Below are 24528 nucleotides of genomic sequence, written 5' to 3'. Positions count from 1 at the left end.
ACTGAGCTGCAACATTAACTGACTGTTATGTATCTGGTGATTACTACAGTACAACACAGAGATAGTACTACTGCAGTGTACAAGTACAACACAGAGATAGTACTACTGCAGTGTACAAGTACAACACAGAGATAGTACTACTGCAGCGTACAAGTACAACACAGAGATAGTACTACTGCAGTGGTTTGACTGCTGTTGACAATGTTCTTATTGTAAGTCGCTTTGGACAAAAGCGTCTGCTGAACGACATCATGTGATGCAGCTCATTCTAATTGTGTGTGTGTCTGTGTGTACTTGTTTTTGTGTGTTTGTTTGTTTGTTTATGTGTGTGTGTTTGTTTTTGTGTGTTTGCAGACGTTTCTAAGCGATGTGGACAGTGTGGGTTCTTCTCCCAGAATGCCTCTGGGCTCCAGGTCTAGACAGCTGGCTGACCAGAGGACTGACAGCCCCGCCCAGGTATGCTGACCTCTGACCACCAGACCCAGTATTGATCTGGACAGTCATATTACTGATCTGTTAAGTATTGATCTGGACAGTAATGTTATTGATCCGGACAGTCATATTATTGAAATATATTGAAATATATATTATAAGTTTGCCTGAATGAAAACTTTTTTCACTGAAAATCAAAGTCCAGTATAACTAAAGCAACAGACTTTCTTTCAAAAGTAAATACTCCTCTTTGTTATTATAACATAAAATATCCCTGCATTGTAGGTTAGTAGGCCAACATCAACAGTACAACATAAAATGCAACTTAAATCATGTACTGAAATCTTCCACTACTGAATTGGGCTTCAAATCTTGCGCTATAAACATCCCAAGTAGTGATGCGGGTCAATCCGAAACCCGCGGGTCCTGCAGGTTTATCCACGGGTGGGGCGGTGTAACAGTGGGTGGGGCGGTGTTACTCCAGGTGGGGCGGTGTTACTCCAGGTGGGGCGGTGTAACAGCGGGTGGTGCGGTGTTACTCCAGGTGGGGCAGTGTAACAGCAGGTGGGGCGGTGTAACAGTGGGTGGGGCGGTGTTGCTCCAGGTGGGCCGGTGTAACAGTGGGTGGGGCGGTGTTACTCCAGGTGGGGCGGTGTAACAGCGAGTGGGGCGGTGTTACTCCAGGTGGGGCGGTGTAACAGTGGGTGGGGCGGTGTTGCTCCAGGTGGGCCGGTGTAACAGCGAGTGGGGCGGTGTTACTCCAGGTGGGGCGGTGTAACAGCGGGTGGGGCGGTGTTACTCCAGGTGGGGCGGTGTAACAGCAGGTGGAGTGGTGTAACAGCAGATGGGGCGGTGTAACAGCAGGTGGGGCGGTGTTACTCCAGCTGGGGCGGTGTAACAGCAGGTGGGGCGGTGTTACTCCAGGTGGGGCGGTGTTACTCCAGGTGGGGCGGTGTAACAGCAGGTGGGGCGGTGTTACTCCAGCTGGGGCGGTGTAACAGCAGGTGGAGCGGTGTAACAGCGGGTGGGGCGGTGTAACAGCAGGTGGGGCGGTGTTACTCCAGGTGGGGCGGTGTAACAGCAGGTTGGGCGGTGTTACTCCAGGTGGGGCGGTGTAACAGCAGGTTGGGCGGTGTTACTCCAGGTGGGGCGGTGTAACAGCGGGTAGGGCGGTGTTACTCCAGGTGGGGCGGTGTAACAGCAGGTGGGGCGGTGTTACTCCAGGTGGGGCGGTGTTACTCCAGGTGGGGCGGTGTAACAGCAGGTGGGGCGGTGTTACTCCAGGTGGGGCGGTGTAACAGCAGGTGGAGCGGTGTAACAGCAGGTGGGGCGGTGTTACTCCAGGTGGGGCGGTGTTACTCCAGGTGGGGCGGTGTTACTCCAGGTGGGGCGGTGTAACAGCAGGTGGGGCGGTGTTACTCCAGGTGGGGCGGTGTAACAGCAGGTAGGGCGGTGTTACTCCAGGTGGGGCGGTGTTACTCCAGGTGGGGCGGTGTAACAGCAGGTGGAGCGGTGTAACAGCAGGTGGGGCGGTGTAACAGCAGGTGGGGCGGTGTTACTCCAGGTGGGGCGGTGTAACAGCAGGTGGGGCGGTGTTACTCCAGGTGGGGCGGTGTTACTCCAGGTGGGGCGGTGTAACAGCGGGTGGGGCGGTGTTACTCCAGGTGGGGCGGTGTTACTCCAGGTGGGGCGGTGTAACAGCGGGTGGGGCGGTGTTACTCCAGCTGGTGCGGTGTAACAGCAGGTGGAGCGGTGTAACAGCGGGTGGGGCGGTGTTACTCCAGGTGGGGCGGTGTAACAGCGGGTGGGGCGGTGTTACTCCAGGTGGGGCGGTGTAACAGCGGGTGGGGCGGTGTTACTCCAGGTGGGGCGGTGTAACAGCGGGTGGGGCGGTGTTACTCCAGCTGGGGCGGTGTAACAGCGGGTGGGGCGGTGTTACTCCAGCTGGGGCGGTGTAACAGCGGGTGGGGCGGTGTTACTCCAGGTGGGGCGGTGTAACTGCGGGTGGGGCGGTGTTACTCCAGGTGGGGCGGTGTAACAGCGCGTGGGGCGGTGTTACTCCAGGTGGGGCGGTGTAACAGCAGGTGGGGCGGTGTTACTCCAGCTGGGGCGGTGTAACAGTCAGAAATAAGCCTACTATGCTTTTGGAACATTGTTGAGTTGCAGTAACAGATTCCGTCACTGGGTGGCGCTCCTTGTTTTACTCAGACTGAGTTACAGCAGCAGAGTTCTGCTCCCAGTCTGTCTCCCGACGAGTAGCTTGAAGTCTTGTCAGTAACGACTTGGTGTCGCGCTGTCGTCACGTGACGCACACACTACTCATACAACTCTTATCAAGCGCCCCCCTCTCAATAAGGCGGTCTATTTAAGCTTCTGTGTTGCAGCGGGTTAGGGTCTGTATCAACGCATTATGTAATAACACCACATTATGTAATAACTCGACAAAATGTAATACATTTTCACATCATTATGTAATAACACCCGCATTTGGTAATAATCTGCCGCATTTTGTAATACACAGCCTGAAAGCAATATGTAATAAATTTCCCCGCATTTTGTAATAAATTATTACATATTGCAGTGGTTATTACAAAATGCGGAAGTTGCACTTTTTTTATGATGAAAATGTAATAATACAGTGCATTATGTAATAACCAACCAAAATGGATGTCTTCATCTGTACACGTTATATTTTTAACAATTAAGCTAAATTAAACTTCCCAAATATTAAATTAGACCGGCGTTATAGTGACTCTGATCTTAGTCTAAATAGCCACATAAAAGCAGTAACAAGATCAGCTTTTTATCATCTTACAAATAGCCAAACTCAGGGACTTCATGTCAAAAGCCGACCTGGAAAAACTCATTCACGCTTTTATTTCTAGCAGACTACTGCAATGGTCTTTTGACAGAGCTCCCCAAAAAGACCATCAAAAAGCTTCAGCTTATTCAAAATGCAGCTGCTAGAGTTCTTACAGGGACCAAAAGGTCAGAACACATCACCCCGATTCTTAAGTCACTACACTGGCATTGCGGACGGAGGGAACGCTGGCGCATACTGGCAGCCGCTCCTCTCCTCTCTGAGATATTTTTAGCAATTTTGTGGTATTTACTCTCTGTGATTGCTGCTGTGATTACCTGCTGCAGTTATTTTACGTTTTTACACTTTCGTGTTTTTTCCTTTTTAAGCCAAGTGTGTGTTACAGTCTTACTTTGATCGTCTCCTGGATTTCTCCAGCTTTCTCAATACGGAGGTTCCACAGCCTGACGCTGACCGGCTCCACGCCCTGGATTCAATGGTTTCCCCCCCCATCGTCTGTGATTGTTCACCCATTGACTTGGGGTTTATTCATTGACTTATTTTTCATTGCTTGTGACTTTTTGTGTGCTTTGGAGCTTCTTTCGGTCTTGTGAAGTGACATTAGCCAACGCTAGCCAGCCTGTGGCTGACACTATCGCTCAGCATACGCACACTGCAGAGCTTTTGGTTTTTACTGCGCCAACCATGATCTCACACACAGCTTTACAACTATGGAGACTTCAAAACTCTACCTTTACCATTAGTAAAAAAGCTCTGACCTGCTGTCATCTACTTGGGATTCTAAGGAACAGATTCCGTTACAGCCACAGAGGATCACGCCGTAGTTTTGAGCTCAATGGCAGAAGCAAAACAAATCTCCACATCATTGTTGGAAACACCGCGAGACCGCTACACACCAAGCAGGACAGAAAACGTGGAGTGGATTTCAGTCTACTGCGGCCTCTACAGAGACTCCTACCCACCATTCCATCGAACTTCAAAATAGAACTTTTTAACACACAATCCCTCACAAATAAATCCTGTCTTATACATAACCACATCTTGGACAAGGGGATTGACTTCATGTGCCTTACTGAAACCTGGCATCAGCCAGAGGTTTACTCTGTGTTAAATGAAGCCTGTCCTCCTGGCTACAGTTACCTGGAGAAAGCCCGCAGTACTGGTCGTGATGGTGGCCTAGCTGTTATACACCGAAATGAGTTGAAATTGTCCCCCCTACCTCTGCCTGAGCTGTCCTCCTTTGAATGCCTTGCACTCAAATGCAAACCCCCCTACCCCATGACAATACTTCTCACCTACTGGCCACCCAAACCAAACTCAGCCTTCATCTCAGAGATGCACGAACTTCTCACTTCACTCTGTACCACATCTGCCAATATTGTCATACTTGGAGATTTCAATATTCACTTCGACACCCCCTCTTGCCACTCTACAGCGGAGTTTCTACAACTATTGGAATGTCTCAACCTAAAACAGCATGTTGATGTCCCCACACACACCAGGGGGCACACGCTTGATCTGGTCATCACTGACTCTGAGAAACCTGGAAACATCAGGCCCAGACATCATGACTTTGGACCTACAGCACATCTCCTCTGCAAACTTTTCATCAGCTAGTGAATCGGTGGATTTTTACAATAAAACCCTGAGCAGTGTCCTGGATCTCCATGCCCCTGTGAAAACTCAAGCAGTCACCTTCTCACGCTCAGCCCCCTGGTTCACCTGCAAACTGCGGAAAATGAAGGCAGCTGGACGTATACTTCAGCGGCGTCTCAGAATTTCTGGGCTCACTGTTCACAGATTAGCCTATCAAGGACACCAAAAGGCCTACTCAAAGTCCCTCAGAGAAGCACGGTCACAGTTTTACTCTAGCATTATCAACAAAAGTCCTGGCAACTCCAAGCAGCTTTTCTCCACCATAAATCATCTCCTTAAGCCGTAAACTCTTTCACACACCGAAACCACAGAGGAGCAGTGCAACAGTTTTATTGACGTTTTCAGGACAAAAGTCAACACCATCCGCTCTCTTCTCTCCAGCTCCTCCTCTCTGCCTGTCCCAACTGTTGACCCACAGCCTGGGATTTCCCAGCATCTCTGCTGCTTCTCTGAAGTCTCACAGCGAGAGGTTGAGGACATCATCCGCAAGATGAAACCTCCCACCTGTGCCTTGGACCCTTTTCCCATAGCCCTGGTAAAATCAAACATCTGTGCTCTATGTCCCCTGATCACCCAAGTCATAAACCACTCCCTCCAGGCTGGTCATCTTCCACCGGCTCTAAAAACTGCTGTCATCAGACCTCTTCTCAAGAAACCCACCCTAGACCCAGAAGTCCTTGCCAATTACAGGCCCATTTCCAATCTCCCATTTCTGTCCAAGGTGCTGGAAAAAGTGGTTGCTGCTCAGCTTCAGGACCATCTAAAATTCAGCAACCTCTTTGAGAAGTTCCAGTCTGGCTTCCGTTCCGCCCACAGCACTGAAACAGCTCTGGTCAGGGTTACAAACGACCTGCTGATGGCGGCTGATGCTGGCTCCCCATCTCTCCTGATCCTCCTTGATCTGACTGCAGCGTTCGACACTGTCGATCACGACATCCTCCTTAAGTGCCTCCATTGCACCATCGGACTCTCTGACTCTGTCCTGAACTGGTTTCAGTCCTACCTGTCTGGAAGAACTGAGTATGTCTCCTTGGGAGGTGCAAAGTCCCGGACACACTCTGTCACCTGTGGTGTCCCTCAAGGGTCGGTTCTCAGCCCCATCCTGTTCTCCCTGTACATACTCCCCCTCGGCCGTGTCATTAGCTGGCATGGAATATCATTCCACTGCTACGCAGACGACACAACTATACCTAAAAACTGTCCCAACCCCCTCTGCAGCCTTGTTGTTGTCGTCGCCGTCGCCGTCGCCGTCGTTGTCGTCGTTGTCGTCGTTGTCGTCGTCATCATCATCATCACTTACCACCTGCCTTGAGGAGATAAGGGCCTGGATGAAACACACCTTCCTGCAGCTAAACAGCTCCAAAACTGAGGCTATTTTAATTGGCACCCCACACCAGGTCCAGTCATCTCCCATAACTCGCATCACCTTTTCTGGCCAAGACATTCCCCTCTCCTCATCAGCCTCCAACCTGGCCGTTAGGTTCGACCCTCACTTGACCTTTGACGCCCACATCAAACATCTGTGCAAGACCTCCTTCTACCACCTCAGGAACATTTCCAAACTCCGTCCCACACTTAGCCTGTCAGACGCGGAGAAACTCGTCCACGCCTTTGTTTCCTCAAGGCTGGACTATTGCAACGCACTTCTCATTGGGACTCTTAGCAGGAGCCTCCAGAAGCTCCAATACATCCAGAACAGTGCTGCTAGGATCCTGATGAGAGTGTGAAAACATGAACATATCACACCCGTCCTACACTCACCACACTGGCTTCCTGTCTCCTTCAGGATCGAATACAAAATATCTCTGCTAACGCATCAGTGCATCCACGGAAATGCCCCTCCCTACCTCAAGGAACTGCTCACACCGCAAACCTCCACACTTAACCTGCGATCCAGAAATAACAACCTTCTCCATCCCCCCAGGACCGAGCTCCGCACCGTGGGGGATCGGGCCTTCTGCTCAGCTGCAGCTCGTCTGTGGAATACTCTCCCTGACCACCTGAGGGCACCACAGACTATCGATGCTTTCAAAAGAGGCCTAAAAACCTTCCTTTTTAACAGAGCCTTTCCTTAACTTTGTGCTGGTTTTTTATTTTTGTCTTTATGCATTGTCTATAAACTTTTGCTTTTTAATCAGGCCTTTTTCCTTTGTGTGGCCTTTAGGATCTTTGCTGTTGGTTCATTTTTATCGGTTTTTATGCTCCTGTTTTTTTTTCTTTACTCTGTAGCACTTTGAGATTTACTTCTAATGAAAAGTGCATTACAAATTAAATGTATTATTATTATTATTATTATTATTACACTGGCTTCCTGTCAGCCACAGAATTGAATATAAGGCAATGCTACTTGTTTATAAATCAATACATGGAGTGGGACCAAATACATTACAGACATGTTTATGGAGTACACTCCTGCCAGGCCTCTGTGGGAGTGGGCTGCTAGTAGTGCAGTGCCAGGGCTGAACTTGAAAAACAACCTTTAGTCACTATGCTGTGCATCTCTGAAACAGACTCCCTGTCGATCTTAAAAGTAGCCTAATCCTCGAAACTTTTGAATCAGAACTGACAGGATTACATTTCACTGTGATTGTACCTGAATGATTACACGTGACAAATAAAAACTTGATTGATTGATTGATTGATGAGGACTCAAAACCACACTGTTCATGGATGCTTTTAGTTAAGTTATTTGAATTCTTTAAAAAATTTTAAACTTATTTTAAATCTTGTTTTTATCTACACCACTATTTATTTATTCATTGTTCTTATAAATCTTTTAATCTTTGTAAAGCACCTTGAATTGCCACTGTGTATGACAAATAACCACTGCAATATGTAATAATTTATTACAAAATGCGGGGAAATTTATTACATATTGCGTTCAGGCTGTGTATTACAAAATGCGGCAGATTATTACAAAATGCGGGTGTTATTACATAATGAAGTGAAAATGTATTACATTTTGACGAGTTGCAGTGTTATTACATAATGCGTTGTTACAGGGTCGATTGAAGATAATATTGAGAACGAACGGGCGGTTCGGATGTTGATGTGTCGGATCGGGCGGTCACGGGTTGAAAAAAACCCTCGCATCACTACCCCGAGGTTTTGGTTATCGCTCTCTGCCTGTCTGAACTCACTGAGAAGCTTCAAAGCTGCGGGAAGAGCAAGCTGTTTTGGTCCGACCGACTCTCCTCCTCCTCTCCTGCTGCTGTCAGTGTGATGTCAGCGTGATGTCAGAGTGACGTCAGCGCGACGTCAGCGTGACGTCAGCGTGACGTCAGCGTGACGTCAGCGTGACGTCAGCGTGACATCAGAGTGACGTCAGCGTGATGTTGGGCTCTTCTGCGGCTCACCGCCACAATATCGGCACCGTGGGTGGCGAACCGTATGTATAGATTTTTTTGGGGAATGGTTTCACCCCTACTTAGCATGTGAATAAACCATCCAGCCCACATTGCACCATAGAAATTTAGCTAGTGATAGTTCTGGTCTTTGCTTAGTTAACACTGTCACCCACCAGAAAAAGGCGCAATAATTTTGGTACGCTCCTTACAGTCAAGAGAGGCCATATCATGGGAAATGTGGTTCTGTAACACAACACACAATACCCAATGTCGTACCTAAGCCTTTTACCTCAAATGTTGCAAAAATGTGTACGTGCCCTTTAGTAGATGTAAGTCGTGATGTAAGAGTTTCTCTATAGTTGATGTCAGTCAGTGACCCTGGTGTCGTGACCTGTGACCTCTGACCTGTTGTTTAGAGAGCCAGATGTCCCAGACACCTCAGGGTGGAGCCTGCCCCTCTGGTCTCCTCCTGCGCTCCTCAGCACCTCCTGCCTGCTCCTACTGACTCCTCCTTCCTGGAGAGGCTACATGCTGTGGAAGAGGAGCTGGCCTCCAACCCCGCCTGCCACTCCTACCAGGTAAACACTTCCTCTTCCTCCTCTCCTACCAGGTAAACACCTCCTCTTCCTCCTCTCCTACCAGGTAAACACCTCCTCTTCTAGAGTAAATTAAATTGCAATAAACAATATAAACTAGGGATGCACATTTTCAAAAAATATCTTGATCGATTTGCACTGTTAGTTAACGATCAGATGTCGATGTTTGTTAGCCCCCCCTCCCCCCCAAAAAAACCCCAAAACAAAAAAAAACAACACACGTGCGCCACTACACATACTTCGAATCGAAGCATTATTCAGACAAACAACGTAAGTCACAGTGAGCATATTTGAGCATATATGAGCACAAGCATATTGAAGCTGAATGGAGGCTATAATCATAAAGAACAAAATAAGAATATTATTATAGTATTAGTCTATGTAGGCGATGCAGTTATGGCTCGTAAAATCCTGCCGCATTTTCATCTGGCATTCTCATATTCCAATATTAATCTGACTGAAATAACTTTTCCAAACTCCAAAGGAAATAAAAAAAACTATTGTTGATCAAATTGTCTGGGGTTAACTGTTTTAGGCCTGTTGCCTAAACATTTTTATTTATACAGATCAGCATGTCCAAACGCTCCAGAGTAACGCACCGCATACGCACCGTCTGTCACTGTCAGCCCAGCGGCAGAGAAGACGCGCTCTGACGGGACAGAGGTCCCAGGGAAGACTCTCTGACGGGACAGAGGTCCCAGAGAAGACGCTCTGATGGGACAGAGGTCCCAGAGAAGACGCTCTGACGGGACAGAGGTCCCAGAGAAGACGCACTCTGACGGGACAGAGGTCCCAGAGAAGACGCTCTGATGGGACAGAGGTCCCAGAGAAGACGCTCTGACGGGACAGAGGTCCCAGAGAAGACGCACTCTGACGGGACAGAGGTCCCAGAGAAGACTCTCTGACGGGACAGAGGTCCCAGGGAAGACTCTCTGACGGGACAGAGGTCCCAGAGAAGACGCTCTGATGGGACAGAGGTCCCAGAGAAGACGCTCTCACGGGACAGAGGTCCCAGAGAAGACGCACTCTGATGGGACAGAGGTCCCAGAGAAGACGCTCTGACGGGACAGAGGTCCCAGAGAAGACGCTCTGACGGGACAGAGGTCCCAGAGAAGACGCGCTCTGACGGGACAGAGGTCCCAGGGAAGACTCTCTGATGGGACAGAGGTCCCAGAGAAGACTCTCTGACGGGACAGAGGTCCCAGGGAAGACTCTCTGACGGGACAGAGGTCCCAGAGAAGACGCGCTCTGACGGGACAGAGGTCCTGGGGTGCAGAGGCACTGCTGCGTTAGTGCTGTCAGCCTGGGAATCCTACTTGTTTGGCTTCCCACCAGTCCAATGGATTCGTATCAAGTGGTGGAGGCATTTCTTGCAAGTAGCTCTCCATTTTGGTTTAATGGCCATTTGCGCTGCGATTACGCAATTCAAAGTTGTTAACCGTTAAGGTTAATCGACGTGATATATAACAAACAATAAATCAATCATCGATTTATGTTGGACATCCCTAATATAAACCAAATACAATGATACAACAAATGCATTTTATTAAAGCCCCTATGTGTAGAATTTGTATCTGATTATATCATCCTCCAATTAATTTTGATACCATAAGTTTGTCAAAAAATTGGTTTAGTCTCTGTGTTGCTTTCAGTCTGTTCAGTCTCTGTGTCCGCGGGTACGAACTGGAGCGAAGTGCCGTACTGACTTACGACAGAAAGCCAAACCAAACCAGGAAGAAAACAGACGCAGTTTGAATGCAGACTAGTTTTAGATTGAACAGCGTGAAGCTAATCAGTATGGCAGATAGTAATATGGAAGACAGGACTGTAACTGCTGGACCCTCTGCAACAAAACAAAACAAGAAGCCTATAACAGAAGAGGCTAAAACAGCTAAGAGGGAGAGGGAGGGCAGCACGAGACCCGGAGCTCCCGGTAGCCCCGCGGATCGATCGGCTTGAAGTTCCCGTTCCCCGGCCCCCTGCAACACGGTGTCGGTTGTCGGTACAGAGCTGGCTGCTATGTGAGTGGGGCTACAGAAGGGAAAGAAACTATCATAGCCACTTACATTTGTCAGCAGACCATGGTGTTCCTCCCGTCCAGTGTGTGCAGGTTGTAATCACGTCGTTTAGTCCGCATTTGGCGTGTGGTTCCGACGTCCTGTGTCCGGTTCATATGTTCTGCCTTCTGTCAGCTTGATCGGCTGTAATCGCCACATTTAATACAACGCCATACTCCAATTACGTTACTTGATTTGTGTTTAGTCTAGGATTTTCCATTAGCTGCAGCTCTTAGCATCAGAATAGTAAGTGCTTTTAAGTGAAAAATACCAAAACAGACCTAGATACAAAAGTACCATATGGAGCTCGGCTACTGTAAATTCTACTTTCCTATTTGTATTTACCATTTTATTGGTAAATACACAATTATCCCCGGGATCTAATCGAGTTGAGTTTCAATAGGCATTGTTGGTCAGACAGGCAGTGTTTCCCTGTCTGCACTAACTGGAGGAGTGTGGTATGTCCCAGTATTCCAGTCTAAAAATGACGTGAGGTAATACTCCAGTTTGGAATCTGGGGGAGATAGTGAACCTCCGAGCGCGTTACACTCTTCCGGAAAAACTCCTCGCTGTCAGGTGAAAAGAAGCGGCTGGCAACTCGTCGTGTTTCAGAGGAACTACAATGTCATCTGCACCTCCAGCAGCAAAGTGTTTATTAAAACAGGAATACAATTTTCAGACTTGCTTGGAGAAATTGCTTACCGGCTCTTCGGTAGGTTCAGCGTGGCTCAGCCGTCACTTTCTCCTCCGACTCTAGAGGAGCCTGGTCCGTCTTACATCCTGTGAGGAAGTAATTATCGGTTTGTCTGTGTGATACCTCCAGGTCAGCATCACCCAGAACTCGAACCTGGAGGTATCAGTTTGTCTGGTACCTCCAGGTCTGCAGGACGCTGCCCTTCCCGTACTTGGCCCAGTTTCCTCCTGTGCTGCCGCTGTTGGAAATCCCCTCTAGAGTCAGTTGTGTGCCTCACCGCTGCTGAAGCTCCACCAGACGCTCCTGTTATTTTTATTAAAACTCTCACACCAGCAGCGGTGACCCCAACCCTAAACCTGACGCTGCAGTTCACACCGCTGTCCTGTTTCTGGAGCGTCGTTGCCCAAATTTAATGGAAGAATGCACTGTACCGTACCTCATCATCTTATGCTTGTTTGTCACTCCCCAATGCTATATATGAAGGCAAAGTTTTGCTCTACGTATTATTATTATTAATATTATTATAATTAAATTAAATGGCTCCTAAGTGCCTGTGCGTCCTACCTATTCTTTTACCACCGATTGGCATTTCTGTCTCGCTGTCCAGGCCGGACTGGCTGTGTCTGTTGTTGTGTCTGTTGCTGTGTCTGTTTTAAAAGAGTGCATTGTGCTATTTTAGATGTAATTCAGTGGCTAATATTCCAAAGCAAAAAAGATTTTATGTTGGGTTAGTGTGAGCAGGTCACTGTCCATTGCATTGAAAGAGCACTATTCATTGTAAATGTACATTCAAATGATTCCATTGTAGATACAAACCAATGTTATAAAATTCTGTTCTATAAAATTTTAAAGTTCTAAAACTGAATTTTACTAACAATAAAACAATTGAGGCTTGTTTGCCATTGCTGTAGTGAAACATGGAAATTATCTTCTGATCAAGAAGAGCAAAGTTACTTCTACTAAAGATCAATACAGGACAGATCTGACCTGGGGCCTGTACTACGAAGCAGGATTTGGGGTTAGCGAGCTAGCTTTGGGTTTAACCCTGGCTTTTCGGTCTCACGAATGTGGTTCACTTTTAACCGGGGTAGATCACCATGGTAACTTATGCTGCACGGCTAACCTGCTCCGGAGCAGGTTCAGTTCAGGGTATCGGATCAAAACGTATGAAAGGCCTTCTGACCAATCAGCTCTCTGGAAACAGGGAGTCACCATTCCTACAGGATCCCGATATGGACAAATATACAAATGAAAATCCCAATAAAAAACTGAAAACTGTTATTTTTGAATGAACAGACAGTAAGAAGTGCTGTTTGCAGGGCGACGTGTTCACAGACCAGTAGAATCACGTTGTTTTCCATGATAACTTATTATATCGGAGATACAGCAGGTAGGCTACTTAATTGACCATATTATTAATGGATTAAAGTTACTGTTGCATATATTAATTGCGCTGACTTTAATTGGATTCCCAACGGTGTTTGGTTCAATGTCAGCTATTCATATTCCATTATCGCAGCCCTGAAGGACAAGAGACCGACTTTATGAATAGAAAATCTTTTTACAGCCTCAATGTGTCCACAAACTATTTTATCAATGAAAAATATTCCCACTGTGTCCTAATGACGGGGCAGTTCCTCCAGTAATCCTCTCTAGCCTTGGAAGCAGAAACAACTTTTACTTTTTGCGGTTATGTTTTGTAATGCTGACAGTTATTCATTATAAGAATTTGTTCTTCTTGAGAGAAGAACCCAATGTTAGTAGCTATCCATTTCTTTCCGATACCCATGTTGAAAATGTAGCAGGAAATATTAGGGCTTATATCATCCTATAATTAGGTCTATTGTTTATGGCTTTTATTGTTTGATTAGCCTATTTTATTCTTTTCGCCTATTTTTAGGCTATTACTTATTTTTATAGTTTTGCGCTTATATTCTATGTCCTTTTCCCCGCTGAATCATATTACTTTTGCTGCACAACTATCTAATTTCCCCACGGGGATCAATAGTTTCATCTTATCTTATCTGTCCATGTTGCAAGTGATTGGCTATTTGTTACAAACCCCGCCTCTTTCATGTGAACGCGCTCATAGCTGATAGGTAAATTCTGGGTTGACAGAGCCAGTTGATAACCAGCTACGTGAGACCGGTTATCTGGATCGCCAATGTTAGGTTTAGTGAAGCCGGCTAACTCAAACATACCCTGACTTTGTTGAACTTGCTTCGTAGTATAGGCCTCTGTTGTTGTTTACAGATCTGACCTGTTGATGTTTACAGATCTGATCTGTTGTTGTTTACAGATCTGACCTGTTGATGTTTAGGCGTGTCACATGATGCGCATCATATATTCGCAGCGCCGCAGTGATTTCTGTGTGTTTTCGGCTGTTAGCCTGGCTGTTAGCCTGGCTTTTAGCCTGGCTGTTAGCCTGGTTGTTAGCCTGGTTGTCAGTCTGACTACTGGACTATCAGTCTGATTATGATTCATGGATTATTAATTGCCTTTCTTTCTCTGACAGCCCCTGAATACAGATGGTGATGATGATGAAGATGATGATGATGCCAGCGGTCTGGCATACCGCACGCGCTCCAAGCGTCCTCTGGTTGACGTTCCTCTGGGCCAGCTGGAGGCGGAGCTACTGGCCCCTGACATCACAGCTGACATGTACGATGAGAGCGGCGCCCTGCTGGAGGAGGACCGACACTGGAGCCAGTGGCTGCAGGGCCTCATGGCCTCAGACAGCGAAGGTCAGAGGTCACAGGCTGCAGACTGTATTGGTTCATTTTGTTTTGTGATTGATTGTTGATTAGCTAGATCGAGGTAGTCTCGCTCTCTGTCCTTTGAGACAGACTGACTGGACTGGACTTGGTGTGGTGTGGTGTAGCATGGTAAGGGTTAGGGTTAGGTGTAGCACATAATCATATGGTTTGGTTTGGTTAGGGTGGGGTGTAGCGCAGAATCATATGGTTTGGTTTGGTTAGGTGTAGCACATAATCATATGGTTTGGTTTGGTTGGGGTTAGGTGTAGCACATAATCATATGGTTTGGTTTGGTTGGGGTTAGGTGTAGTGCATAATCATATGGTTTGGTTGGGGTTAGGTGTAGTGCATAATCATATGGTTTGGTTTGGTTAGGGTCAGGTGTAGCACATAATCATATGGTTTGGTTTGGTTGGGGTTAGGTGTAGTGCATAATCATATGGTTTGGTTTGGTTAGGGTTAGGTGTAGTGCAGAATCATATGGTTTGGTTTGGTTAGGGTTGGGTGTAGTGCATAATCATATGGTTTGGTTTGGTTAGGGTTAGGTGTAGTGCAGAATCATATGGTTTGGTTTGGTTAGGGTTGGGTGTAGTGCATAATCATATGGTTTGGTTTGGTTAGGGTTGGGTGTAGCACATAATCATATGGTTTGGTTTGTTTCTCGATTGATTACCCAACAGCACGATATGACAATAAAGAGAACATCTTGCTCACCTCAAATTAACATTTTGTTCACTGTCACTGTCTTCTTCTCCCAGCAAAGTAAACTGTTAAACTGGTTGTAGTGCAGGAAATGTTTTGTCTAGAATCAGGAAACCTTCATCCTTGATGTGGGACCTTTGACCTCTAGCTTTGACCTCTTTGTTTTGAAACCTGCTGCTCTCATTCCAGTTGTTCCAGTTGAGCATCTGTCTGTTGTTTGTTCTCTCAGAGGACGGAGACGACGAGGACGACCCGGAGTACAACTTCCTGGACGACCTGGATGAACCCGACCTGGAAGACTACAGGACGGACCGGGCCGTCCGAATCACCAGTAGGCCTTCCTCTGTCCCTTCCTCTCCTCTGTCTGTCTCCTCCCTCTTTCTCCTCCGTCTGTCTCCTCCGTCTGTCTCCTCCCTCTTTCTCATCCGTCTGTCGCCTCCGTCTGTCTCCTCCCTCTCTCCTCCGTCTGTCTCCTCCCTCTTTCTCCTCCGTCTGTCGCCTCCGTCTGTCTCCTCCCTCTCTCCTCCGTCTGTCTCCTCCCTCTTTCTCCTCCGTCTGTCGCCTCCGTCTGTCTCCTCCCTCTCTCCTCCGTCTGTCTCCTCCCTCTTTCTCCTCCGTCTGTCGCCTCCGTCTGTCTCCTCCCTCTCTCCTCCGTCTGTCTCCTCCCTCTTTCTCCTCCGTCTGTCGCCTCCGTCTGTCTCCTCCCTCTCTCCTCCGTCTGTCTCCTCCGTCTGTCTCCTCCCTCTTTCTCCTCCGTCTGTCTCCTCCGTCTGTCTGCTTCGTCTGTATCCTCCGTCTGTCTCCTCTGTCTGTCTCCTCCCTCTTTCTCCTCCGTCTGTCTCCTCTGTCTGTCTCCTCTGTCTCCTCCCTCTGTCTCCTCCGTCTGTCTCCTCCCTCTGTCTCCTCCGTCTGTCTCCTCCCTCTTTCTCCTCCGTCTGTCTCCTCCCTCTGTCTCCTCCTTCTGTCTCTTCCCGCTGTGGAGGGGAGGGGGGGCTGTACCGGGATCCTGAACCTCCTCAGCTGTCTCCTCTCCATATGGAGGAGCAGCGGCTCCGACAGATTGTCGAACCTCAGATTCAGGAAGAACAATGCAGATTCCTGGTAGAATGACATGGGAATGGGAATTTGCTAACCCTATCCACATGTGTTTTGTGGATTTGGAAAAGGCCAATGACCGTGTTCCCTCAGGTTTCCTGTAGGAGGCGCTGTGGCAGTTTGGGGTGCCGGTCTAACCCTGTGCACACAGTGAGAGCTGGTGAGGCGCTCTTGGCATTAAGATTTGTTGAGATTGTGAATGTCCGTCCTCTCTTTCAGAGAAGGAAGTCAACGAGTTGCTGGAGGAGCTCTTTGATACAGTGAGTTGCATCGCACCATCTTGGAGTTTTTACTGCACTGCACAAGGTTGACACTAGTTTACATTTTGTTTTGTTCTAAAATGATTTTGGACTCTTTGTCTGAGATCTGCACAAAGTCGGCTACTCTGTTCTATCAAAGTGAGAAAGAAAATGAAGGTAGAAAATAGAAAATAAAGCTGACACTTAATCCTTTGTTCTCAGACATCATCAGGTGATGTTAGGTGAGTTAGGGGTTGCTCTATGTCCAGCTATGGCTGCAACCATATTGGCTCTAAAGTCATCAATCAGTTAGCAGAGATCAGCCATTGGACAGCAGCAGGGTGATGCAGCGTCTGTTAACTCTTCAGTTACAGGAGGAGCTGGAAGTCGGGGCACAGGAGGAGGAGGCGCCATTACAGACTGTACCCAAATTCAATGTCCCACAGGCTTTACGGTAACACACACACACACACACACACACACACACACATTGTATCCAATATTACAATTACAATATTAAGTAAAAAAACAGAGAAATTGTAATCTGATTTTAATGTGAATGCCTGGCTGTGCATGTATGTGTATGTATGTTCTGTTACACAACATTTATGAAACAAGCACTTCGGCTAATTTGTGATAAGCTGCGACCAGCTTGGTGCTTTGAGAATCAATCAATCAATCATCATTTATTTATATAGCACATTTCATTAGGGCTGAAACGATTCCTCGAGAAACTCGAGTAACTCGATTACTAAAAATCATCGATGCAAAGAATTTGCATCGAAGCTTCGTTTAATCCATATAACTATATACACGCTCACTGTGTTTCACACGGATGATTATTACTGTTGCACAACGCGCTGGAGAAAGAAAGAGAAAATAGCGAGGGGCGAAGAGAAGAGACAGGCCAGAGAAAACAACAGAAAGTGTCCAAAGTTTGGGATCCAGTGTTGCCAACTTGGCGACTTTGTCGCTAGACTTAGCGACTTTTCAGACCCCCCTGGCAACTATTTCTCAAAAGCGACTAGCGACAAATCTGCCGACTTTTTCTGACCATGGGAAGCAATGTTAATGTGTTGAATCCCAAAGCATTTGGCAATAAATTGGTACGGCTGATGCCGGTTTTCTGTACTTGCTTGTCTAATCCAGAAAGGTCTGACGATCACAGCGCTTCTCACACACAGTGTAGCCCCCCTCCCTCCGCTGAGAGCAGGGACTGTAGGATAGGGTCCACTTGTAATTGCTACCGGCGTACGCCGAAACTGGCCCGGGTGGGCGGAGTCAGCACTTAATATTAAAACGGGATGAGATGAAGGCTAGTAAAGAATGTACGTTAATTATGGCTATATGTAATACCTAGTTAAGAACGTAAATCAATATGGTGGCTAGTTATGATGTCCCTAAGTTAGCTAAGTTTTGCTCAAGAAAATAACCACAGAAAATAAAATGCTGCAGTCAATTTGTGAAAGCCTGAGCTTCATTCATGTTATTACCATATTATGATAGTCACACACACATACACACACACACACACACACACACACACACACCTACTCAAAATATCAGGTGGTGTAAGTAGCAGTTAGAGCCTAAAATGCACTAATCCAATACAGCAGGTATATTCAGTTTAGTTTGATTGCAGTGAGTAGTGTCAGCAGGTGTAGGGCAACCCTTCAACATAGTAAATAAATGTACATTAGCCAGTCTTATGAACTTGTATGATATTTAGGCCTAGTAATAAATATCAATAATTACTATTTCACCTCTTTTTCAGTAAATCACAGCGTCGTATGGACAGCTTCGTGCGGACAGCTTTTCTCTTTTGTATATTTACTAGTGCTCTTTAATAAAGCAAAAGTATTTCTTATCCGATTACTCGATTAATCGATGGAATAATCGGTAGAATACTCCATTACTAAAATAATCGATAGGAAAGAAGAGAGATCCTACTTAAAAGCAAAGTTAAAAAGATGGGTTTGTCTTTCAGTGTTTCAGTAGCTCGAAGGTTTCAGGTCAGTTCCAGAGCCTCGGGCCATAAGAGCCGAAAGCTGCGTCCCATATTTGGATCGGGTTCTGGGGAACATTGACAGGTTGGAGTTACATGACCTGAGAGATCTGCAGGGAACAAATCTAGCAATCATATCATTAAGATAGTTGGGAGAATTTCCATGAATAGATTTAAAAATAAATAAAATAATCTTAAAATCAATTATAAAAGACACAGGCAGCCAATGAAAGGATTTAAGAACAGGTGTGATGTGGTCTCTCGTTCTGGTGCACGTCAGAATTCTGGCAGCAGCATTTTGAACTCGCTGGAGATTAGTTATTTTTTTGGGGGCAGCCGGACAGAAGTGCGTTACAGTCGTCCAATCTAGTAGAGACAAAGGCTGAACAAGTTTTTCAGTGTCAGCAAAGGAGATAAAATCACATACTTTGGAGATATTTCTAAGGTGGTAATAGGCAGTTTTGCAGACCTTGCTAATGTGGTTTTTAAAACTGAGTTCTTTGTCTAAGACGACTCCTAAGTTCCTCACATGGGTTTTGGCCTTAAGAGACAGGGAGTCTAAACAGGCCGACACACTCGCTCTCTGGGCTTTGTTGCCAATGACAAGGACCTCGGTTTTATCTTTATTTAGCTGTAGGAAGTTCTGAGACATCCACATGTTGATGTCATCTAAGCAATTTATAAGGTTCAGAATGGGACTCTCTTCCTCAGGTGCTAGTGACAAATACAATTGGGTGTTGTCTGCATACTGGTGGAAACCAATGTTGTTTGTTAATTATACGTCTCAGTGGGAGCAAGTACAGATTGAATGGTAACGGCCCAAGAATTGAGCCCTGGGGGACACCACAAGATATGCCAATATGCTTAGAGGTAAAAGTGCTACTTAATATTCACAATCACTTAGATAGGATCTAAACCACTCCAGGACTGTGCCGCATAGGCCAACCCAGTTTCTGAGCCGATCAAGTGAAATCGCATGGTCAATTGAATCAAAGGCAGCGGTAAGATCTAAAAGGACCAGAATAAAAAGTTTATTTGAGTCACAGTTGGCTCTCTCACTGAAAGAACTTTACTGAGCATAAGATCGATATCTAAAAAATGAGCCATGTTAGTTTTTGAGCCCCATGTGGGAGATAGCAGTGCTATGTGGACCAGTACCAGCAATATTCTCTCAAATAGTAGTGATCTTGTCCCTGAGAAATGTTGCAAATTCATTGCAAAATACATTTTCGATTGTCTTTGTGATTGTCAATTACAAAAGAAAGCAGTATATTGATTTTCTGTGTCTTTATTGTGTATAGATATACCTGCAAGTCAAAATAGTCTATTTCCATGCTTTACAGACGCAAGCGACTTCGGCAAAAATAGACAAGAAGTGTAAAAAGAATGGACCGGCTGCCGCACTGCGCCCGGTACACAGCAGCACTGGATAACATGGCTGCTGTCGCTCCGACACACGCACGGCTACATGCCGGATCAAAACTGTGTCTGGTGGACGTGGTCTTGAACCCGGATGTCTGCCGTAGCAAACATCTGGTGTGCTTAGCTGCTGGTCGCAGCTAGTAGAAGTTATTTACAAGCTCACACACACACAGACACAAACATACGCAAATGCATTCAGACGCATGTTCACACAGTCATATGCGTGTACACATGCTTACACATAAACATGTGTGCATGGCCAGTCCTCCCTTTGGGACGGTGCAGCAGAGAGGTGCTGTGACTGTTTGGGTTGGGGGGAAGAAAACTCTCCTCTGCTGCTGCTTCTTCACACAAATCACATGAAGAAGAGTCCCAGCCAAGAGGAGACATCTTCTCTGACAATACACTGTGGAGCCATGACTATATGCTGTGGTAGTACTAGAGTAGGGCATGGCGGCTGTCGGCCATGTTAGTGCCATGACCATGACCACTTGGTACTGGCTTGTCTACAAGGCTCTCTGTATTTTAGTGTTTTTGTCCAATACTTGCTTCCCCTAGTTTTGAAGCACCGCTAGCCAGCATGCTAACGGAGCGTCGGCGTGCTGTTCGACAACAGTATGAGGCTCTGCAGCAGAGGAGGGCCCTGCAGGACACGCCCAGTCATCACCATGACAACCCCACCCCGCAGGACACACCCGGTCAGCGACCCAACGCCCCCGCCTCCACGCTTCTGGTGCCAGGCCGGATCTGTCCCGCCCTCTACTTAGATCACGGCCAGAAGCTCCAGCTGCAGCAGCAGATCGAACAGGTAGACAGGAAGGCCCCGCCCACCCAAAACATCAGCATCCGTCTTGTCAGTTTGGAAAGTGGGTGCTGCAAAATGGGGAGCCATTTCTAAGAGCCATCAGGTTCACTGAAACCACTTCAACCTGATACTAATCAGGGTTTTGGAGATGGATTGGACTAAACAGGTTGGATGTGTAACTAAAATCTCTTCCTCTCTCTCTCTGTCTCTCTCTCTCTCTCTTTGTCTCTCTCTCTGTCTCTCTCTCTCTCTCTTTGTCTCTCTCTCTGTCTCTCTCTCTGTCTCTCTCTCTCTCTGTTTGTCTCTCTCTCTCTTTGTCTCTCTCTCTCTGTCTCTCTCTCTGTCTCTCTCAGCACGTCCAGCTCCTGACCCAGGTTCACCTGCTCAGCCGCCGTGTCGACGCCCTGAACCACGAGGCCTGCATCACCAAACAGTACCTGGTCAGTCAGTGTAACTCCGGTCTGGTTGGAGACACTCCATAGACCGCTGATAGGACTAATGTGGGAAAATCTCCTCTCCTCTCCTCTCCTCCTCTCCTCTCCTCTCCTCTCCTCTCCTCTCCTCTCCTCTCCTCTCCTCTCCTCTCTCCTCCTCTCCTCTCCTTTCCTCTCTCCTCCTCTCTCCTCCTCTCCTCTCCTTTCCTCTCTCCTCCTCTCTTCTCCTCTCCTCTCCTCTCTCCTCCTTTCCTCTCCTCTCCTCTCTCCTCCTCTCCTCTCCTCTCCTCTTCTCTCTCCTTTCCTCTCCTCTCCTCTTCGCTCCTCTCCTCTTCTCTCCTCTCTTCTCCTCTCTCCTCCTCTCCTCTCCTTTCCTCTCTCCTCCTCTCTCTTCCTCTCCTCTCCTCTCTCCTCCTTTCCTCTCCTCTCCTCTCTCCTCCTCTCCTCTCCTCTCCTCTCCTCTCCTCTTCTCTCTCCTTTCCTCTCCTCTCCTCTTCTCTCCTCACCTCTTCTCTTCTCTCCTATCCTCACCTCTCCTCTTCTCTTCTCTTCTCTCCTCTCCTCTCCTCTCCTCTCCTCTCCTCTCCTCTCCTCTCCTCTCCTCTCCTCTCCTCTCCTCTCCTCACCTCTCCTCTTCTCTTCTCTTCTCTTCTCTTCTCTTCTATCCTATCCTATCCTCTCCTATCCTCTCTCCTCTCTCCTCCTCTTTGCTCCTTCCAGGAGGAGCTGCAGCAGTTTTCCAGTCATCAGGAGGAGATGTTCCTGACCAGCAGCTTCAGATCCTGTAACCTCCAGGAGGCGATGGATCTCCTTCAGGAGGTTGAGGAGAGAGAGGAGACTCCTCCTCCTCGTTCTCCTCCTGCAGCGAGGCGCTGGCTCCCCAGGATGTCTGCAGCTACCAGCAGTGAGGAGGCTGAAGCCGTCCATAAAGATCTTACTGCTAATTTGTTTTGCTGGCCTTTTAAATATAAAATTAATATAAATACAAATATAAAAAACTCTGCTCACCAACCAGCCTTGATTCTCTGTGTTGATTGGTCCATCGGACATCAGACCTCTGTCAAATTCTTAAATCTAGTAAATCTTAGTTTTTTAAACCAAGTGAACTTGAATCCTCAAAACTTGTTCAGCTACATCAGAAACAAGTGGCATTATCTCAGAACTGGCAGATTTGGCAGTTTTTAAGACTATTCTAGACAGAATGACTCTTTAAGGCTCCTACAGGACTAGAGTGGTTGTGTGTGTGTGTGTGTGTGTGTGTGTGTGTGTGTAGGTCATGCCTACCCCCTGCTGCCAGCTGACACGGCCTGGCTGTTTGCAACCAGATCGGTCTTCCTCTATCCTGAACTACTTCCTGTCTGCAGCCTGGACCCCGGCCTGCACCCCCCCCACCCCAGGACCATGTACACTAGTGGAGAGGACTGGTACTAACACACACACACACACACCCCACACACACACCCCACACACACACACACACACACACACACCCCACACACACACACATACACACACCACACACACACACACACCACACACACACAGCAGGACTCGACTGTGGCGACCTCCCTTGGCTCCATCAACTCGCTGCACTCTCAGATGTTTCACTGCTCTGCCCACTGGACCAAACTGGACCAAAGTGGACTAAACTGGACTAAACTGGACCAAACTGGACCACCTGCCTTCACATCCACCTCCTGTCTGGTTGGGTTAGGGTTAACCTGTCTAAACCTGTCTAACCCTCTAAACCTGTCTAACCCTCTAACCCTAACCCCCCCTGGTTTCTTGCTTCTCATATTTCTTCTTCTTGATGTTTCTGTCATGTTGGACCGCTCCATCCATCACCTCTGCCTTTTCTGTCCCTTGTCCATTATCACTAACTCTAATATATATATATACTGTACATATACTGTATATATATATATACATTAGGGATGTCCAACAAAAATCAATGATCGATTTATTGTTTGTTATATATCACATCGATTAACTTTAACGGTTAACGACGGTTTGAATTGCGTCATCGCAGCCAGTTAGTCCAACTGACCATGACCATTAAACCAAAGTGGAGAGCTACTTGCAAGAAATGCCTCCAGCACTTGATACGAATCCAACCAGGCAGGATTCCAGGCTGACAGCACTAACGCAGCGGTGCCTCTGCACCCCGGGACCTCTGTCCCGTCAGAGCGTCTTCTCTGGGACCTCTGTCCCGTCAGAGTGTCTTCTTTGGGACCTCTGTCCCGTCAGAGCGTCTTCTCTGGGACCTCTGTCCCGTCAGAGCGTCTTTACTGGGACCTCTGTCCCGTCAGAGCGTCTTCTCTGGGACCTCTGTCTCGTCAGAACGTCTTCCCTGGGACCTCTGTCCCGTCAGAGCGTCTTCTCTGGGACCTCTGTCCCGTCAGAACGTCTTCCCTGGGACTTCTGTCCGGAGCACGTCTTCTCTGCCGCTGGTAAACAGAACAGTATGCGGTGCGTTACTCTGGAGCGTTTGGACATGCTGATCTGTATAAATAAAAATGTTTAGGCAACAGGCCTAAAACAGTTAACCCCAGACGATTTGGTCAACAATATTTTTTTTTAATTTCCTTTGGAGTTTGGAAAAGTTATTTGAGTCGGATTAATATTGGAATATGAGAATGCCAGATGAAAATGCGGCAGGATTTTACGAGACATAACTGCATCGCCTACATAGACTAATACTATAATAATATTCTTATTTTGTTCTTTATGATTATAGCCTCCATACAGCTTCAATATGCTTGTCAGTGTGACATCAGGCGCATTAGAGATCATTTAGATCAATTTCTATTCATTGACCAACTTGTATTTTGCGTCTGTATGAGAAACACTGCATCTGCTCCCGGCTGCGTTTATCAGATTAGCCTGTTAACCTGCAGACTGTTGACGGGGAAAGACGATACTAAGGTGACCAGGTGTTGGAAATCTCAAACCGAGCTGTCACCACCTGTTGTACTAGAAGATGACATCATCACCTGGCACCAAAGATCAGCCAATAGCTCATGGCCAGTTCAGTACTCTACTTTTCACCGTCAGGCATCAGGCTTCACCACAGATTTGGGTTTGGGGTTAGTTCCTCTTTAATATTAATTTTAAACAGTGATCAGTATGTTGTTAATATGTTGTTAGTATGTGTGTTTATCATTAGTAGCCTAACTTGAACATGGAAGCTCTGAATATGTGCTTTTATTGTTTGGATGACAAAATCACCGCTTCGCAGTGCGCCCTCTGCCATCCATCTAGTGTTACTACATAAACCTCTCTGGTCCGGCCTTTAATCTGCCGGTCCTGCTGAAGTCAAGATGACGTCTGCTGCTTTGTTTTCTGTTGTTCGAGAGCTCGTCTCTCTGCAGCACTCGTGTCAACTGACCGTACTGTAAGAATCACCTGAAGACAACTGACATCCAACTCCGATATTGGACTGACTGACGCGACTCAACTGACTTGAT

The 24528-nt window shown here is 47.1% G+C and overlaps 1 protein-coding gene across 1 annotated transcript in view; it reads left to right on the top strand.

Moving 5' to 3' along the window:
- The window catches only part of LOC139918262 (GON-4-like protein), a 67111-nt gene that overhangs the window by 4215 nt on the left and 38368 nt on the right, over positions 1-24528 (top strand). Inside the window, exons 8-17 of the mRNA XM_078287213.1 lie at positions 355-456; positions 8673-8834; positions 14119-14347; positions 15291-15392; positions 16376-16416; positions 16764-16849; positions 20381-20630; positions 20981-21067; positions 21782-21965; positions 22335-22485. Coding sequence (XP_078143339.1) covers positions 355-456; positions 8673-8834; positions 14119-14347; positions 15291-15392; positions 16376-16416; positions 16764-16849; positions 20381-20630; positions 20981-21067; positions 21782-21965; positions 22335-22485 — 1394 coding nt within the window. The remainder of the gene's footprint in view (positions 1-354; positions 457-8672; positions 8835-14118; positions 14348-15290; positions 15393-16375; positions 16417-16763; positions 16850-20380; positions 20631-20980; positions 21068-21781; positions 21966-22334; positions 22486-24528) is intronic.

The sequence above is a fragment of the Centroberyx gerrardi genome, chromosome 12 (genome assembly GCF_048128805.1).
Source record: "Centroberyx gerrardi isolate f3 chromosome 12, fCenGer3.hap1.cur.20231027, whole genome shotgun sequence".
NCBI classification, from domain to species: domain Eukaryota; kingdom Metazoa; phylum Chordata; class Actinopteri; order Beryciformes; family Berycidae; genus Centroberyx; species Centroberyx gerrardi.
Note: the sequence above shows the minus strand (reverse complement) of the source record. Positions and strands in the feature narration are given on the sequence as shown.